This window comes from Phytophthora infestans, genomic scaffold (assembly GCF_000142945.1).
Source record: "Phytophthora infestans T30-4 supercont1.6 genomic scaffold, whole genome shotgun sequence".
NCBI classification, from domain to species: domain Eukaryota; phylum Oomycota; class Peronosporomycetes; order Peronosporales; family Peronosporaceae; genus Phytophthora; species Phytophthora infestans.
In genome coordinates this window covers 1,714,848-1,733,763 of record NW_003303753.1, presented here as the reverse complement: position 1 = coordinate 1,733,763, position 18,916 = coordinate 1,714,848, and the positions used below count along the sequence as shown (strand labels likewise).

Below are 18,916 nucleotides of genomic sequence, written 5' to 3'. Positions count from 1 at the left end.
CCAGCATTTAGTTTTGTCAGTACTGCATGGTGCTAGGGTCGCTTCTACGATGCTGGCACTACAGGTTTGGTGTTTTTGAACAAATCCCGGTGTTTAGGGTGGGTCCTCCTCGGGGAGACATTCCGTTTTAATGCGCTGCATTAGTCGTACATCATCCAAAGCTACTACGATTGGTTCGCGCCTCGGGGTCAGGTTATCAAGGCCCCCACGCAGCAATCTAATTGACGATTAAATCTGACAGGTGTGCAAATACTTCGGTAAATTTCAATTAAGTATAATTTCCGTGAATTAAATCTGGAGATTTGCTAGGCCTAACATAATTCAAAACAAAAAGATTTCTTACAAATTCTGCGTGACGCAAAACTTGATAATACATATACTCAATCTGCGATAGGCTCATATATTTCATGCGAGCGTCCACCTCAGCTAAGTACGATAATATATTAGCCATCGGGAATGGAGCGTGGTCAATCACTAACTTTTATAAAATTATAAATTGATATTAATAAAAAAAGTGGATAGGGATTTTAGGATATGTAGCGCATGTACATGTAACTATTTTCTTGGAATCTTAGAAATACTAGCGGCAACTATTATACAGTGGACCTACTGTAGTGAGTCCCTGTAGCTGACGACACTACCAGAGCACCAGAAATACGATGTGCTCCAAGGACGGCATTTATTTAACTTCAATATCAAGACAAAATCCGCTGTTTCTCAAATCTCAGAGCTCCTGCGTGCACCGTGCGCCAGTCAAACTAGGCAATAAAGACAGCAAATATTAAAAAAAACAGCTTCGGAGCACCTACGCCAGGCTCGGAGAAGACGTAGTAAAACAACCTCAAGGTCGATAACGCTCCTCGAGTCGAGATGGAAATGCATTGAGCACGATCAGGATGAAGGCATGGTTCGAGCCATAATTTGTGTCGGTGGGTCTTTGATTGCGCGTCTAAAAGCTGAATAAAGATGATGAGGCTATGCATTTTTTAATATTGTGCGTAGGGTCAGCGAGGTCGACGAGCTTGACAGTGAGAGGAAAGCATCACAGAAACTCGTTCCTCTCCGTCGGCAAGATTCCGGAGCCTTCTCCCATCGTACTGTCGGTTTGAGCTCCTGGCATTTCTTAAATAATGTAGCCACTGTTCCGCTGGACACACGATGACAGTCGCTGCACCTTCGTCGCCATGACTTGTTCGCTTCTTGCTGTCAACATGATAACGCCCAAGTACTAAGGCACGTGCTCATTTTTGGTCAGATAATCAACCTTTATCAGCGAATTAGCACGCGCGAAAGGGGCGCAATCGCTTGAAGATTACCCACAAACGGTTTTGTAAATATGTAACTAAGCTTTTACGTAAATTTGTAGAATACAGTAGTACAGTACATGTATGTGCTTTTATCACATTTTTGTAGATCGCAGGCCAAACGGCGGGTGAGATTGCTCCCGTGTTTCAGACTTTAGCTCCGAATTAAAAGTACAGAATGTACGCCATGCCGTCATCGCAGAGCTCCTGTATTTATACAGAAGTCCCTCTCAATCTGTGACCCTGTAAAATACAATATCATTTGATTACTTATCGTCTCTCGAGTGAAATTCTCGCTGTTGTTCCTTCATTATTATATAACCCTGCTGGATACCTACTCGGATCCCCACCGCACATTTGAGAGAGACTTCTGTACCTACAGCGACTGTACGGTGTTTGCGCCGCCCAAATCATGGATAATATTTGAGACAGCGGCCCGTTTCTGCTGAAATGGAGTCAACAAACTGCCTTACAAACACTCATACAATTTGCGGCTACAGCCGTTTTCGCGCCCTTGGACCTTTGATAAACTTCCGGATGTGATGATCCTGAATCCAAATGAACTGTAATTTGCTAGCTAAAATATGATTTATTTGCGAATCCTATATGGTTCACCCCCGCGAAAACGGGGTGCAGTACTGTACTGTACAGACAATTAAAACTGCCAGTGCCACTTTAGAATCGATCTCAGCAAGACTTGACTTGCTGAGCAAGTCACACAGCCGCCTTAACTAATTGAGAAAAGCCACAGCCATCATCCTCTAAATGTAAATGCACATAAACTTTCAGGTGCTGCAAACTCGTCACACAGCAACCAACTGCAATGACACTTTGTCTGACTAGGAACTGGAGCCCTACCACCGAACAGAGAGCGGGACGCCACATAACCCAAAGTCACACAACAGCCATCTGATTCACGTGGCGGTCGAAGGTGACCTGGCATGCGGCGCACTGCGCTCTTCGTAGTTCAACAGAAATGCACTGAAATGTAGCAATGCAGATCTTTATATGACGGCCGCCTCCATTGTGGCCATCTACTAATTGTATTTTTGACGGGAATGGCGTTGATGGTGTGGTGGAGTTGTCTGACCTCGTGGGGTAATCACCCTAGTCTCAAATGTAGTAATCACGAACGGCGTCAACGATTGGCCAATTATCAGCTCACCTGGTGCAGAAGCCGTTTTTTCTCGCCTTCATTCCCGATTTTCAGCCCGTTAGCTCAGGTCAGTCTTGCTCAGAGTCAGGTCGAGTGAACCCACACCGCTTTTTCCTTCATTTCCAATCTGTCAGCCCGCCAGGTGTGGAACCACCCAGACGGACAGGCTTACCAGGACAACAGCGACAGTCTAACGCAACGCCTTTTAAAACCAGACAGACAGGAATCGCCACAAACGGCAACCAGCGAACGACGTTCACGACCGCACAACCAACGCAGTACCGCCAGCTCGTCATTGTCGAACCTTCTCGGCCTGCTCCATGGGCCTTGAGCCGCCTCTTGTAAGCAACAACCACCGGCCCTCCCCCTCCTCCGCCATGCAAGCTCTTAACAGCTGCAGCAACCAATCGGCAGGTCTGTATGACTCGCCGGCGCGGCCAGCCTCGCCCGCGTACGCCAACGACATGGACGACGTTTCGTCCAGCGACTCCAGCGACAACAACAACGACTCGTCACAAGTCGAACAGCTACTAGTGAACCACTTACGCTTCGCACATGCGTTCCGCAAGAACGACGCTGCCATGATTCTACAGTTTCTGGCCAAGGACGTGACGCTCGTGTCAGTGGACGGCGCGCGTCACGAAGGCCAATCGGCTGTGCTCGCGTACCTTGTGGGCGCGCGGATGACCAAGATTAGCTCAAACTTGCATATTAAGGGCTGCCCCACGCGCTCAGGATCGTGCCAGTCCACTTTCATCTACGAGCACGGCATCGTATTCAAAGACCCGCTGTTCATGGAGGTGCTGGACTGGAAACCCAGCAGTGGGACGATCGTGCGGATAGCTCACGTCGCTCTACCCGATGCAAAAAGTGGCAAGACTCCAATGGACTTTGGCAAGTCGTCGCCGCTGAGACTTTCGTTCGGAACCAGAATGTCGGACGAGGAAGATCCGAGCGAATATTACGAGGATTCGGACTGCAGCGAGACGTGGGAGTCCGAGAACAACCACAACAACAACAACAGTACCATAAAGGTGCGATGTCGACGTCTCAAGTCCAACAGCTCAGCTGACTGCAGTAGCGTCGCCATGACTGCAGTTACGGCGGCAAGTTTGAGATTATCCAGCTCCAGCAGCAGCAGCCAAAGTGGAGCCAACGAGGTGGCTGTGCAGCCACTAGCATCTGATATTGTGGTCTGTACAGGCGGCAAAAAGTACATGCCGACGATCTCGCTGGCTGAGATTTCGTGCAGGGGGCTCACTCCTATCCGTAAGCGCAAGACTGTGAACCCATTCGTGCTTCTCCAGTGTCCGCAGACTGGATCAGTATGGAAGAGCCCCGTCATGCGTCGAGACCCGAATCCAAAGTGGAACCATATCCCAATGAAGATTCCCGCCCACAACCTCGCCGACGTGGTGGAGATCTCGCTCTGGGACCACTCGTTCTTCCGTTCGGTCAAGGTGGCTGGAGCGGCTCTTGTCGTGTCCGATCTCCTCAAGGACAACGTCGACTTCAGCACCATTATCCAGTTGGAAAGGTTCGAGTCAGCTCGCGCTGCTGGCGAGCCTCAGCACGTGACATTGCAGCTACGATTCGTGCGACCGTGTGGTGGTGACGTGGCTGTCCGCTCCTCGGATGAAGTGGAGCAGAACCACGCACAGGTGGACCAGTCCGAGCTAAGCAAGTCCGACATGACAGCGAGCTCAGCGCTGAGCTCCAGTTTGAAGTGGCTGATGGTGGATACATTCGTCGACAGCCACCACTCCAGCTTGCTGCTGATGCTCGTCCGTGCAGCTATCGTCGCAGTGATCGTGTGGATATTGTTCCACGCCACACTCGTGTGGCCAATGCAAGCGTAAATAGGAGAGAATTAGGTAGAAAGCGGCCAAAAGAAAAGAGCAGTACCCTCAGTAACAAAAACGCCATGTAAATTATAAACCTTTGACAATCGATAACTCTCCTTTTCATCTCTTTGCTTTGGATACATTCCGGTACTGACTTCGCTGCGTGGGAATGCTTTGTTGTCTAACATTCAGGGCTTGACGAACATTGGTGTAAACTCGCTGTGAGTCACGTGGAACAGCGGCGTAAACATGTCGTCACGAGAGCGCAGATCGGCCCACGGCACCCAGCTCCAGCCCTCGCACTTGTTATGCTCCATGTTCTGGACGGTCTGCTCGTCATCCACGACCGCCTGCATGAGGATCGTGATGTAGTGCTTGCCCTCGTCTTCCATCGGGTCGTTCGTTACTGTAGCGAATGTGACCTCCTTCAGATCCAGATCTGTCCCAATACCAACTCGAATTGGTTAACGTCCACCGCAAAGTAACGTACGGGATGCAAAGTACAGCACCTGTCTCCTCCTTGACCTCTCGAAGCGCGCAGTCCTCCCAGCTCTCGTACATTTCCAAATGTCCACCTGGAAGAGCAAACTTGCCTTCACCATGTGAGCCTTTGCGTTGGCCGATGAGCACGCAGTTTGGGTGTTTCTTCGACATCAGCAAGACTCCCACACCCACACGGACGACTGTTTTCTGCTCCTTCAACTTGGCATACTCTGCCTGGAGCGCTCCCATACTGCAATGCACACACAATAACCCACCACAAAGATGAGACAGAATCAAAACTTCTTCGCTTCATGAGATCCTACCGGCCCGTCTCCGAAGTGTCTTGCGTCTCGAGAAAATTGATGATAGCGTCCAGGTTGGACGTGGAGCTGAGCTCGCTCCATTGACTGATCTGGCTTAGCTGGCTTAGCTGGCTAATAGGTTCGGTGAACCCGTCACCGCTTGGTTGGAAGTCGCCATTCCACAGACTTCCCTCACTTTCTTCCTCCGCTGTCGTGTACTCCCTAGGAGACTGAGACAGCACTGACGTGTCCGTCTCAGCGGCGGGAGGAGAACTCAACCGAGGTGACGAAGTCTGCACCACACTTGTCGTAGGCTGGCTACTCGACTGCGTTTGCACAATTATTAATAATACAGTTAACATTTAAGATAGTGTTCAAAAAGTATCCAAGCTTGGGATGGACGCACCTCACCGACGCTGAGCTGGCTGGAACACAGCAGTGAGTCGTCCTTCTCAATGTATCTCATTAGCAGCACCTTCATCTTGGCGTTCTCTCGGGCCTGCACGCTCATTTTTGCCAATGACGACGATTAGTTTGGCAATTACAATTCTCTGGTGTGGCGTAGCCAACCGACCGTGAGCACGAGTTTGCGCTTGGCTACTTGCAAGGCCGAGCGACAGGCCTCAAGCTCTGCTTCAGCATCGCGTAGTGTGCGGCGTTTCTTTCTGGGGGCCTCGTCGGTCGGCACGGGAGGAGGAAGAGGGCCCATGATCGCTGTTCCCGCGAAAACTTAGGCGGTTTTATAATTTTTATAAATGAAATAAAACAAACTCGCAGATAAATCGAACTAGCCACTGAATTTATAAATCGAGAGGTTAAACATGTATTCGAGTGTGACGTGGCCTCAAAAAACATACAATGTAATACATTATTCATCGTATGTTTATTGAGGTCATGTGGTGCCACTACATGTAATATATTGTATTAACTAGAACCAAACGGTTCTCTATCTTCTTCACCTAAAAGATGGCCCTACGAGCTATTAATGCATCCCTTCAGTGAAGCATTATGTGAAGCTGCTTCACACACTAACTTCTTGCAAGTCCGCAATACAGCTTAATTCACTCGCGTCACGCAATGTTCTACACAGCTAAAGGCAAACGGCCGATTCGTAAGTAAGGACATCGTACTACCCAGTCACGTTTTTAATGACATGTATTTTTATTCGGGAAATTATCGGGAGGATAATTATAATATTCTGAAGGAAGCGTGTCAAAACCAAACCTTGATCAGCGGGCAATATCTACAGGGCCTTCAGGAACTGAAAAAGGCATGGAGCCGGGCTTGGTGGGTAATGAGTACGGTCTGCATTGCATTCCTATGGATGCAGCGAAATCGATCAAGGAGAGATGACTACAGTAGAGACGACGAGCAAGCTTTGACAACATTATTGCGACAATTAGACGCTGGAGCGACGCAGGCAACAAGAGTGCTTGCTGACTACATGTACTACTTAAAGTACCAGCTTTTGTGCCGTGTCCACAGCAATGCTTGCAACAAATGAGCAGGGGCCGCCGTACTGTGATTGGTGTGGTCTCGCAAAAGACAAGAATGACGGTAATTTTGGACTGGTCGACCGTTGTTGCACCACTCGCCAAGATGACAACTGCCCCGAACGAGAAATCTCCGCTGCTGAAGGAGCACTCCGCGGCCTCACTGGAGGACCCGCAATCTATGCAAGGCGCCACGATCTGGGAGCTGCGCGTACTGCTCATCCCCTGTAGGACTTGTCTTCTCAGCTTGATTGACTTAAGAGTATCATTGCTAACTCGAACTTTTGAATGGTACGACTGCAGATTTCTGGCCGAAGACATGGGGGTTGGTACGACTGATGCAATGATATTTTTTCAATGTTAGTAGCTGAGTGATGCTAACTTTTGCGGAACAGCGTCTTCGTGTGCTTGTCTCGTTCTCCTTCATGTTCCTGTCACGAGGGTCGCGCATTCTGGCGCCGTTGTTCCTGAAGGAGGCAACGAACGCAATCTCGGAGAGTCAATTCACTCGTGTCCCGACATTCGCAATCGCAATGTATTGCCGTACGTACTTTACTTAGTGCCCCCCCCTTTGTCCGAAAACGATTGTGATACTATCGATTGGGGCAGTCACGCTGTTTGGATTCGCCGCTGCGAAACAATTGCAGACGTATCTCTATATGGTGGTGAAGCAGCACGCGTACCAGGATGTTGCCGCTAAGGTATTGATTACCGCATTCTATTTAATAGAAGCGACAGCCAAGAACCTACTGACTCTGTTTTTGCCGGTAGTTGTTCGGACATTTGCACAGTCTTTCAATGAACTACCACCTCACTAAAAAGACTGGCAAAGTACTGCGCTGTCTGGACCGAGGCTCTACGAGCACGGACAACATTGTCAACGTCATTTTCTTCCGACTGCTTCCCACTTTTATTGAGCTTGTGGTCGTATCCATCGTCTTCATTTTCTCGTTCAAGGAGAAGATTTTGTCCGTCGTGACGATCATTGGAGTGGTGCTCTACGTTATCATCACTGCCATGGGCACCCGGATCCGCCTGCGCTTCAAGAAGCAAACCAACGAACACGATAACCAAGCTAGTGAGAAGGCCGTAGACTCGCTTGTGAACTTCGAGACGGTCAAGTACTTTTGCACTGAAGACTACGAGCTGGACAGATACATGTCGAGCATCTTCCTCTACCAGACGTCCCAATTGTCCACGAGAGGCCTCATGAACGTTATTGTGGTGGCTCAACAGCTCATTCAACAGACCTGCCTGGGCACGTGTCTTCTGATCTCGGCCCGCAACATTTACTACGGTGTCATGACTGTCGGTGACTTTGTCGCTGTTACCGTGTACATCACGAACATCTTCAAGCCGCTGGACTCGCTGGGCAACATCTACAACACCATCGTCCAGTCGTTTGTGGATATAGAAAACCTTGTTGAGCTGCTGCGTATCCAACCTGAGGTGCAAGATAAACCAAACGCACCGGCACTGGAGGCTTCCCCGACCGCCAGCACCGTGTCGTTCCACAATGTGTGTTTCAGATATCCGAGCCAGCCAGTAGCTAACGGCCTCAAGGACGTGAGCTTCACCGTGCCGACAGGTCAGACTGTGGCAATCGTAGGCTCGACTGGTTCCGGCAAGACGACTACCAGTCGACTGCTTTTCCGCTTTTACGACGTGCTGTCGGGTAGAATTTCCATCAACGGCCAGGACATTGCGTCGGTGCGACAGAAATCTCTCCGCCGCAGCATTGGCATCGTGCCACAGGACACAGTCATGTTCAATGACTCCATCCGCTACAATGTACGTTGTCATGGCCTGCGGTCGTGGTTTTCGAATATCTAGTAATATTTTGTTGAATGTTGCGTCTAGCTCACGTATGGACATCGCCACTGCTCAGAGGAAGAGCTCGTTGCAGCCGTGAAGGTAGCAAACATCTATGAGTTCATCATGTCGCTGCCAAACAAGTTCGACTCGCAGATTGGTGAGCGTGGCCTCAAGCTGAGTGGCGGTGAGAAGCAACGCATCGCCATTGCACGCCTCGTACTGAAGAATCCGTCAGTCGTCGTGCTGGATGAGGCAACTTCATCGCTCGACACGGTGACCGAAAAGAGCATCCACCTGGCTCTCAATGCAGCTTGCAAAGGACGCACTACCATCATCATTGCTCATCGTCTGTCAACTGTGCGTCACGCGAACAATATCATCGTGCTCGAAAAAGGTCATATCGTGGAGACTGGAAGTCACGCCCAATTACTCGAGCATGGAGGCCGTACGTATCCTAGTTTGCCCTGTTGCTTTTTAGTTTAATCTGATACTAACCTATCGTGGTTTGAAAGGCTATCTCCAATTGTGGACTCAGCAATCTCGTGAGACGGAGTAACTGCCAGTGGTAGCTCAACAATAACTTCTAAACATGGCTACATTATTAAAAACTGAAGTATTTTAAGAAGTAAAACAGTAGCATCATTTCCCAATAAATGACGCTTACCAAATCGCACTTAGCGTGCTATGTGCTGTTCGATTGGAGCTCACTTCTGAAAACGCTAATAACTGAGCAATATGGCTACTGCTGGGATGCGCTTTTGCCGCGAGTGGTGAGTCCCCCCTGTAGCTTCATCCGCTGCCTTTTCCTCTTGTATTACGCAGTATACATCCGTGGCGTCGGTCAGCTCTCACCTCAAGCACCGAGCTGGGCTTGGGAGTAGGATCGTCGATAAAAAGGCTTTGCCCAGGAATCGTTCACTGACCAATGTGCACTTTGTCCCGACAGCAACAACATGTTATACCCGAGCCAAGACCGCGAGATTCGTCGGCTAGTATTCCGATGTCGCAATTGTGGACAGTGTGAGGACGTGGAGGAGAACTGTATTTATGTCAACGAGTTGGTCAAGGACACGCGGTGCGTCAACTGCCTTTAGTCTCATCATGTGGAGACCGTGCGTTATCCACCTTAATATTTCTGCCACTGATTGGTCCTCTACGTCGTGTATTTGCTGCTGTATTTCTAGTGTGCAGTTGGACGTGCTCCCCGGAGACGTGATCGACGACCCGACCCTGCAGCGCGACTACGATGTGGCGTGCCCCAACTGCGGCCACAACGGTGCCGTATTCATTCGCTCGCAAGATGGCGTCAAGCAGTCGACGCTTGCCCTCATCTGGGTGTGTCTGAACCGCGATTGCCAAGTGGACGAGGAGGGAAACCGCTTGCCATCGTATCGCTGGATGGGAAGCTGAGCGGTGACTTGCATGCCACATTTGCAGCGGACGCAGACCTTTACTTTCAAGGATGTAACAATGCAACACTAGGTGACCGACCACACAATGGGTGTTTGCATTATGCTATTGAGACGCACAAAAGAGTGAAATAGAGCGCTGTGCTAATTGTGGGCTCCGCTATGTTAAGAGATGAGTCCGTGCCGTAGCTTAGCTGAAAAAAAATGTCCGACGGCTTGTAGGAAAGACCCTCCCATATCTTCATGGTTCATACCGACGACAGCTTGGTATTAAAATGTTTGTGGTAGGCTCAGCAATCCTAAGTGAAAGGTCAGTAAGACTTTTTGAAAGCGAGAACCTGGTAGAGCCCCGCAATTTCCCACTCGGCGTCCGAAATGGATCCACGGATATTGGTCACGTGCATCTTCTCCAGCAGCGTGCGGTTGCGATCCTGGTCCTTGCGCTGCTGGATGAAGCGGTGGAAGTTCTGCTTGAGCAGCAGCTCAAAGCCGTGCTCGCGCAGGAGCTTGGCCAACAAATCGTCCGGCACCAAGTACTCAGGGAGGTCGACGGCCTGGCCACCGCCGCCGTCAGCGTCATCCTCCACGCGATCGCGCAGAGTGAAGTTATACCGCAGGCCGAAAGATCCTTCCGCAGCGGCATCGGGACCCGACAACTGCGTTCGTGTGGCTGCGTCAAAGTGGATACAGCACACCTCCCGCTTCTTCTCGTCCAGAATGCTCACGTCTGGCTTGTTAGCCTCCTGGTCCTCCTTCTCCTGTTCGGGTGGTCGCAATCCCTGGAAATACTTCATCAACAGCTTGTTCGGGTCTACCGTCGTCGCGATTAAGACGCCTCCATCTGCGAGTAGCTCGTGCACCGTGGAGAAGAACCGATTTGCGCGTTGGGCGTCACCAAACATATAGTGAAACGAAAACTGCACCGACACGACGTTAAAGTTGCCCATTGCAGTAGTCGGAAGCGGCACCGCATCATGCCAGCCTTCGTGCTCACTCCAACAGTGCATCTCGTCTCGCAGCAAATCTACAACACCCAAATCGCCCTGAATAAACTGCACTTCGGTCTTCTTCCTGTCCCGATCCCGCCCATTGCGCGAGAACGAAGTGTATCTCTCCACCGCGTCTTCCAGCGACTTTTGGGCGATGTCCACACCAACATATTGGGCCAGATTCCTCTTGGTCCACTTCATCAAGTCTCCACCTTTACCACACGCCAAGTCCAGCACGCAGTCTCCCTCTCGTCGCGAGTATTCGTTGATCAGGACTGACTTCACCCAGTTGTTCAGCGCGCGCATGTGGAACAGCAAACTGTCCGCCCTGTCACTCTGCGCACGTCGTTGCAGTTGATTGTAGAAGGCCGCAGCAGCGTCCGGGTCTTTGTCCTTGTCGTCGTCGTGGCCTCTAGACATGGCGTCAAGCGACCTCTTGTTGCCATTATAATTCCCCCTCCCTTCACTCTGCTGCGGTCTCTCAGGACTCGATACCAAGTTGGAAATCTTCATCGTCCTCGGTGCTTGAGCCATCGGTGCGCGGGGAGACTCCTCTGCGAGCAAAAACGCACAGATTAGCGCATTGACTCAACAAAAAACGGGTAGAATAACTCTACCGCCCTACCTCGTGTCTGCTCTGCGCCTAACGCCGGAGGACCAGGACTCAATAAGTCCATTAACGAGTTAGATTTCTTTCTTACGAGCCGCGGCGGCTCGCCTGAGTCTGAACGTCCAAGGCCACCAGGTGATGGCGCACTGGGAGATTCGGTGTCATCGTAGGACGGGGCCGGGACGGGAATTGGCTCCGGAGACGCAATATCACTTTTTATTGCGGGAGGTGGTGGTGAGGGACTTGACGCCTGACGCAGCACGGGTCTGTCGTACGAGATGGTGGCGTTCTTGTCTTTGACGTGGAAGTAGAAACGATGGCCGTCACGATCAAACTGGTGCGACCAGCCACGCGGCAGCTCGTCGTCCACCCAGTAAACCTTCTTGGTCTGCGTGTTGTAGTAATACGGCATGTTCTTGGAGCGCGACATCGTCACTTCCCACTCCGCCGGCAACTGCTCTTCCGCTACCAAAAACGTCCCCATGTTTGTCGATTATGAAAATTTGTGGATTAGAAGAAATTTATGGAATGTGCCAAAGGTTTTTAATTTTATTTTCGAGCTAAGCAGATCAGTTTATTTAGGCTGATTAGAAAAGCAGCATTACAGGCGCTCAATAAATAAACTAATCGTGCATCATGCACACAGAGCAGAATAAACGCTAAGGTGTTTTCCTGGTAGTGCTACTGTACGAGTAGTAGTACGTATCATATTTCATGGGCTTACCAATTGTAATAACACCAAGCAATTTTCCGCAAACGACATAATTCGACGAAATTAAATGCCGCTGGTTTTCATTCGCTTAAATAGAAAAACCTAGTATTGTGGGTACTCAAAATTTTCAGGGCCGATTGACATGCCTCTAGCCGCAAAAAATCGCTCCACTACCAAACAACATAAAAATTGACAGATGAGAGTGGTTTTCTCGCTTTACATCATTGTTCAAGATAAAGTCGACCTCGCCAACGCAGACACCTCAAGGGCGAGTGCGAACGTCCCCGTACCCGGAACGACGCCGTAGTCCAGCGTCAACTGAGGTATACCAACCAGCATCATCTCACGTTTACCGGTTGGTCATGCAGCCCATTGTGAAGGAGACGGTAGGCGAGCGAGACAGCTCTGGTGACTCTCTTGACCCCTTTGTAGCAGGTGGAACTTCGTTCCAGGACATTCTGGAGAAAATATGGGCGGAATTCAGCCCTCATGTTAAAGGGAGGGCAGTGAAGTCCGGTGGGATTTGGACTGTCGAGCAAGCTGCGATTGACTCTTGGTCCAAGTTCATGGTGTTCAAGGTGAAAAAATCACATCGTCGACAGCTCAAAATCCAACCAGGACTGGAGCACTTGGCTTCAATCAATGCATGACAAGACTGCCACGCTTCTCATCTATGAAAATGGCGTCAGTCTCGGAAGAAAACAAGATCGCCAAGCTTTCCAAAAGGAGTGCATTCTCCCAGCCGAGACTGACAGGGCCGGCGCAGCTGCTGAAGTCACACTTCGCGAGGTTGTGGGGCGCCTACAAGACTTTTGGAGCGCCACATACACAGGTGAAGCTGTGGTGTGGCGTATGTGGGCTACTGAGGTGGTTCGCAGTCAGGATCGTTCCACATGGGACGATAAAATACGTGCTCCACCACCTCCACATATTTTGCGACTCTTGCGGACTACTGATTATCGTGTCCAAGAACACGTCAATGATCTTCACCGGTCGACACAAATTGCTCTCGACGTCGTGAACGCATCTATCGCTGGGTCAACAGAGTTACGTCGCGACTGGGAGATGTATGGTTGCCGGTTGGAGAGTTTTGAGACGATGTTGCAGGCTCGTAAGGTCCAAATTGAGTCGCTCCTCCATCACATGCCTCTACCAGACCCTGGAGAGTTGGTCGACCCGCTGCAGAACATGGAACATCTTGAGGACTTTGAGCACCAATAATTCAGATAGTTTAAGCGAGCGTGCTATCATTCACTTCTTTTTTTTTCTTTTTAGCTAAGCGTACGAAAGCCTAATGCATCCTCGTCCAATTCTTCTTCTTCCTCGGAAACGTCCTCCCTAAAATCTGGTACTGCGCGTGACTCTGTTGACAGCGGCCCCACAGGATTGAAAGTTCCATCGACCATCCAGCCGCAATGTTCAAACACCCGAGCCATATTAAAGTTCACAAAGCGTCGAAATGTGTCAACAATAAATGGCATTAAGTCACGATTCGTGGACTCCACGTAGTAGCGCTGAAAGGCTTTCTTGACGTAACCAAAGAGAAATTCGATGGGATTAAAGAACGGGCAATAGGCAGGTAGGTACAATTCCGATACTTCTTAGATAATGCACAATTTCAGGGTGTCGATGGATGGATGCACCATCTAAAATCCAAACAGAATTTTTTAGTTCTGGGGTAAGGTCGAACACTAGAGTACGCAAAATCTTGACAACATCGAACAAACTCTAATCGGTCAAATGTTCCAACAGTGTCATAGTAGTCAATAATGCCATTGACACCAATAAACGCAAGCATGGAGACTCTGGGTTTCGCTGGAACTCACCCCGAATAGCCACCTTTTGACCTCGAAGTGCGTAGCCTCTCTTTCGCATCATTCCCCTGTTATCGAATGAAACTTCATCCAGAAAAACAACATTGTAGTAGGTCCAGTTGATGTGACTCAGCTCCTCCACAAACCGAAAGATGTCTCGCTCTTTGATTTGAATGGCTCGGCGTTCCAACACTTTCCAAGTTAGCCCAAAAGCGTGAATAACTCTCCATACGGATGTTTTGGAAATGGTGAGCTGAAAGTTCAAGCGAAATGCAGTTTGTGCCTCGTCCAGATATGCTAAAGGTCTCTGCTCAAAAAATACTCGAAGCCATGAGCGCTGTTCTACCGTAAATTTCCGGTCTGACTTTGACGTAGCGCGTTGGTAGGTCCCCGTAACTTCATACACACGAATCCAGTTTCCTATTGTCTGCTGTGTTTTGTTGTAGATGTGTGCCAGTTCCTTCCTGGAATAGCCAAGATAGTAATAGCCGTACAAGCAGTGGAAAACTGTGTTGGGACTAGCATGTTGCCGAGTAGCTGCTTCCTCCATCGTGCTAAAGAGTAGCAAATGTTGTTTAGCAAATCGTTGACGTATCTACCAGCATCAAAACACAAGATTGACAATAGTACCAAGTGTACGGGTGCGTCCTTGGAGATCCAGGGCTGCAAGGAAAGGTGCTGCAAAAGAAGCATCCAGCAGTGCAGCAGTGCAGCAGTCCGGTTCGTTCCGCGTTAAACGGCAATCCTAATTGACCAATCAGAGCGCGCTGTTGATTTGGGCGCGATGCCCACGAATCGATCGAGAATTCCAAATATACTCGGAATCCACAATATTTTGCTGGTGTTTTGACAGCAATAGAGCTAGAACCTAAAGTCCCCTATCCACCGAGCACATTTCAAAGCTACAGTAATTTATAGGTATATAAAATTTAATAGGTGCAAGTCACACCCCCAATTCTCTAGTTATTAGACGGCGTTAGAGTTCAGGTTTCCAAAATACCTAGTAAGTGAATAGGTTTACTCAAATGGAGGCATCCTCAGGCTCACTTCTATTAACAGTTTTCGACATTTGGCAGATAGTAATCATTTATGAGATATATTTCGGCCAAACATCTTTTCACAGGTATCGACAGCTTGGATACCTGGAATAGTCCTGTGTGCGCTACTCGGTCAAAAGTCGGAGTGACAAGGAATCTGCCGTATTGACATGGCAAACTCGCGGGGTGTCAAGAGTTTGAGCGGGTATCGTCTTGTCAGCACGCCAGGTATTGGCCAGATGTATTTGTCAAATTACCTCTTACCACGACACATGCTGCAGCTAATAGCGACGCTTGATCTTCATAATCTCGAGTAGCATCGTCCAACGTATCCTCATAATGCCAGAAGGGGATATATCACTTGGCGCCTCTCGCACGCATGTGAGCACAAATATCGACCTTTTCACACACTGAGATCGCGGCTACTCGTGGCCTTGCGCTGGTGTAAGGCCATTTCGTCAGGGACAAGCGGGGTCTCCTCGACCAAAAAATAGCTGAACTGGATCTGATTCTTGAGCGTCGCGTTCCGGCGAGCGACACTTTTCATCTCCCTCACAACAAGGACCTGCCGTGCCATGCCCATCTAATTCTTAGGGGTTACATTAATGCCGCCATGGTATTATGCTCCTCCTCGAACGGCACCACCAGCCCGTCTTCATCGACGTCTGCAACTAAGGGCTTTTTTCTTTTGAACAAGAAAATCAAGACGAAGAAGCTGTGATGAATGTTGCGCACCACGTTAATGTTAAGCAAGCCCGTACTCGTTCTGCAAAGGCGGTATCCTGCTTCCGCCTTACGAGCTGCCTCGCGAGCCGCTTCTTCTCTTAGGGCCTCCTCCGCCATTTGCTACTTAAAATAAGCTGTCTTGTAAATGCAAGTCATAGCGCTGGGCCTTAGTCTGGATACGCTCTTGCGTGGAAGAGCTGTTGCGTGTCCGTGCTCCTCCTGGATGTGTGACTGGTAGAAGAAAGAAATACAAAACCGAATGAAAAGCGCGATAACACCAGCTTCGTGCTCTCTTCAGAAACATCATCCTCTTCATTTTCCTCTTCTAGTTATTAATCTTCCGCCTCTTGCTCCGTGCTTCTTCTGCATTGTTGCCACCTCCAGCACTCCATTTCCGTCTCTCCGTCCAGCGAATCGTCGTCTTGAGCGACTGCGTGAGGGTCAAATGTTCAGGTCGCTGGTACAGCGCGGCTACGGTGGTACCGTAGTCGAAGGCACTGAGCACTGACAGACCACGTCATTCTGGCAAATTACAACAGCTCGCACTTCCATTAATCTCGGTGGGGACAGTAAGTCAGCGAGATCGTCCTCGCAAAAGTTAGTTGTCGCCAAGCTTTAGTTGTAGCATAGTCCGAAGTACACAGGTATCAGTAGTCTAAGCAGTAATATTTTACTCCCACTTGATCGCCACCATCTCCATCACTTTTGTTGGAGCAAAGTATTCACATCAACAGCAGTAGTCAAAGCAGTAGTCGTAGGAATAGTTGCAGTAGTTGATTTAGCACCTTCATTGCGCACAATAGGCAGCATCTTCATCGCATTTAGAGCACGTAAAACCTCACCACAGCAAGCTCTTTCGTCATGATATCGACCACCATCGCGTCAGTGCTAATGTGCTGCTTCATTTGGCGCTTTAGTTTCACGCCCCGTCTCACCACATGACACTCGTTGTCATTACGTTTTAACTTTGACTACTTGTCCGGTTTCGCAGTCAGAGCAATAGCTCCTTGGTTGTCTCCAGGCAGTAGAGTACTGGGGCTTCCAGCTCGAGTCCTGCCATTGGTCAGCGAGCCATAGTAAGTCATTGTAACGCATTCAGCTTCGCAAGTGCTAAGTGTATTGTTCTACGCGAGGTGCGTAGTTGATGACATTGTCATCCAACATAGTGATGTAATCACTGATACTCCGCCTATCCACGGGCCATTCGAGTAGCCAGCGTCTGAGTTGCCACAGACGCACGACAGGTCATTTCCTTACAGCCATCACTAGTCCATAGTCGCATGTTTCTTTCAGGTAGTGCAGCAGCCTCTTTGCTTGTGTACAATGCGTGTAATCGTAGCTCGCAAGGTACTTGGTCAGATGTCGGGTAGCATAAGCTATATCTGGTCTCGACCGACTAACGAGGTACTGGAGAGCTCCCACCAGTTTTCCGTAGAAAAGGTATCCCTTCGTAGCAAGCACGTCTGCTTTCGAGGACGTTGTAGCTGACAATATACGCTATATGAAAGAGCTTCAACAAATCCCATTCGTACTGCCTATGGTAGTACACGATCTGCCGGCGTGGCCGGTCAACCAGGCTCTCGACGCCTATGAGGTACGTGACTGTGTCCATGGACGTCCGTTCGAATGTCTCTTGCAGTGATCCAGTGATCTTGGCGCACAGGTCACGCGGACCCATTAGTAACCAATTGTCCACGTAGACAGTCAAAAGCCGCTTGACCTCAGGTCATATAGGCCATAGACAGAGTCCGTCCTTGTAAAGCCCTTCGCAACAAGCTTCGCATGCAGCGTGCGATTTCAAACTTTCGGCGCTTAATTTAGTCCATAAAAGCTCTTCAACAATCTGCAAATGAATTCAGGTCCATCCACCTGGAAGCCAGCGGGGCTGCTCCATGAAATAAGTACGTCCAAGTTTCCAAACAAAGTAGCCTCTTCACATCAAATTGCAACACCTCCCAACCTCGTTGTACGGCATAAAAGATATCTGCACGAATGATCTCGAACAGGATAAATGCGCGCAAGTCTCAGAGTAGTTGATTTGCTTGAATCGGTTGATCAAAAGACGCGCCTAAAGTCTATTAATGCGTCTCGTTCGTATCGCTTCGCAACGAAGACCCGATCGCCTTTACTTTCTACGCCTCCTGTACCCACCCATGAGCAACTCGCCTCAAAAGTGGTGCAGCTTCCAGCTTCTGTCCCAGCCAGGAACCATTTGCCTCAAAAATGGCGCAGCCTTCATCTTCCACGGCTGCCAAGAAGCAAATCTACCAGCTCATCGTACATTCGAATGTCGAATCGTCTATTAACCAGTGTGGCACTTCTGGCGAGACGCGCGATGATGTAGCTGTTAATGGTAGCTCTTTTGCGGAGAAAAATTAAAAAGATTGGAGCCAGCTCAGCCCTCAAGTTAAATGTCGAGCTGTAACGACCGATGGCGCATGCTGAGCTTGGCTTCCTGCTGCATCGTAGTGGGAAACGATGGTCTAGTTTAAGCTCAAAGACGCATTGGAGACACTGCCAAGCAAGAAACATCATCGAACGAATGTCTTTTCAAAATTTAAAGAGATAGTGTGACAGTACTGGTTTACGAATACGGCGTCGCAATTACCAGATCACAAGATCTGGACACGTTTAAGGAATATTGGATGTGTCCAGTGCAAGCAGACCAAGTTGAAGTATCAGCAGCAGCTGAGAATGTCCCAAACGATATCGGTTTTTTTAGGCTTCAACAAGAATAGGGACGTGGATTTCAAGCAGAGCATGTGGTCTGGCGGATGTGAACCCCCTTTATAACACGTAGCTTGAATCGCTCAACATGGGAGGACGCTATAATGCAGCCCCCACTCATTGTTATGGCGGATCCACTGCAGTTTGCGGAATCGCAATTGGACGACACATATCGAGTCTGGTGCTGTCAGCAAACGCTGCGCTGGATTGTGCGAGGTTTAGCCTATAAACAGCTTTGCCGGGATTGAGAAGCTTTTAATCGTTGGCAAGAGGATCGCTGGCGCCGTCTGAATACACGCTAAACGATTATCGAGGCCTTTATACAGAACATTGCTCCACCATCGCCAAGTATGGTGGCAGATCCTTGGCTCAGACTTGAAACGTGGACGGCTTTAGGCACGGAAAGGGTTGCTTCAGGCAGAGCTCCGTTGGCGGAAATCAAATTTTGAAGTCATTTGGCTCCTTCTCCACCGCGGTAGGCTTCTTCTTTGTTCT

General features: G+C 49.4%; 6 protein-coding genes across 6 annotated transcripts; 3 read left to right on the top strand and 3 right to left on the bottom strand.

Moving 5' to 3' along the window:
* Positions 1–2,516: 2,516 nt before the first annotated feature.
* On the top strand, positions 2,517–4,140 carry PITG_04648 (uncharacterized protein; the record flags this gene model as incomplete). Its single annotated transcript, XM_002905346.1, has 3 exons — positions 2,517–2,527; positions 2,676–3,997; positions 4,122–4,140. 2 exons carry the CDS (start codon positions 2,838–2,840, stop codon positions 4,138–4,140), a joined length of 1,179 nt encoding a protein of 392 aa, XP_002905392.1.
* Positions 4,141–4,492: 352 nt separating this feature from the next.
* Positions 4,493–5,819, bottom strand: PITG_04647 (uncharacterized protein; the record flags this gene model as incomplete). Its single annotated transcript, XM_002905345.1, has 5 exons — positions 4,493–4,743; positions 4,814–5,037; positions 5,111–5,415; positions 5,496–5,588; positions 5,664–5,819. The coding sequence occupies 5 exons, from the start codon at positions 5,796–5,798 to the stop codon at positions 4,493–4,495; spliced, it is 1,008 nt and encodes a 335-aa protein (XP_002905391.1).
* Positions 5,820–6,688: 869 nt separating this feature from the next.
* Positions 6,689–8,953, top strand: PITG_04646 (ATP-binding Cassette (ABC) Superfamily; the record flags this gene model as incomplete). The annotated part of the gene is made up of 7 exons (XM_002905344.1): positions 6,689–6,809; positions 6,886–6,911; positions 6,978–7,125; positions 7,192–7,283; positions 7,354–8,373; positions 8,443–8,842; positions 8,910–8,953. 7 exons carry the CDS (start codon positions 6,689–6,691, stop codon positions 8,951–8,953), a joined length of 1,851 nt encoding a protein of 616 aa, XP_002905390.1.
* A 157-nt stretch (positions 8,954–9,110) lies between these two features.
* Positions 9,111–10,032, top strand: PITG_04645 (uncharacterized protein; the record flags this gene model as incomplete). Its single annotated transcript, XM_002905343.1, has 3 exons — positions 9,111–9,167; positions 9,344–9,472; positions 9,582–10,032. 2 exons carry the CDS (start codon positions 9,351–9,353, stop codon positions 9,805–9,807), a joined length of 348 nt encoding a protein of 115 aa, XP_002905389.1.
* An 85-nt stretch (positions 10,033–10,117) lies between these two features.
* On the bottom strand, positions 10,118–11,889 carry PITG_04644 (mRNA cap guanine-N7 methyltransferase, putative; the record flags this gene model as incomplete). The annotated part of the gene is made up of 2 exons (XM_002905342.1): positions 10,118–11,349; positions 11,421–11,889. 2 exons carry the CDS (start codon positions 11,887–11,889, stop codon positions 10,118–10,120), a joined length of 1,701 nt encoding a protein of 566 aa, XP_002905388.1.
* Positions 11,890–13,388: 1,499 nt separating this feature from the next.
* PITG_04643 (uncharacterized protein) lies at positions 13,389–14,481 on the bottom strand (the record flags this gene model as incomplete). The annotated part of the gene is made up of 4 exons (XM_002905341.1): positions 13,389–13,643; positions 13,705–13,763; positions 13,810–13,938; positions 14,061–14,481. 4 exons carry the CDS (start codon positions 14,479–14,481, stop codon positions 13,389–13,391), a joined length of 864 nt encoding a protein of 287 aa, XP_002905387.1.
* Positions 14,482–18,916: the final 4,435 nt, after the last annotated feature.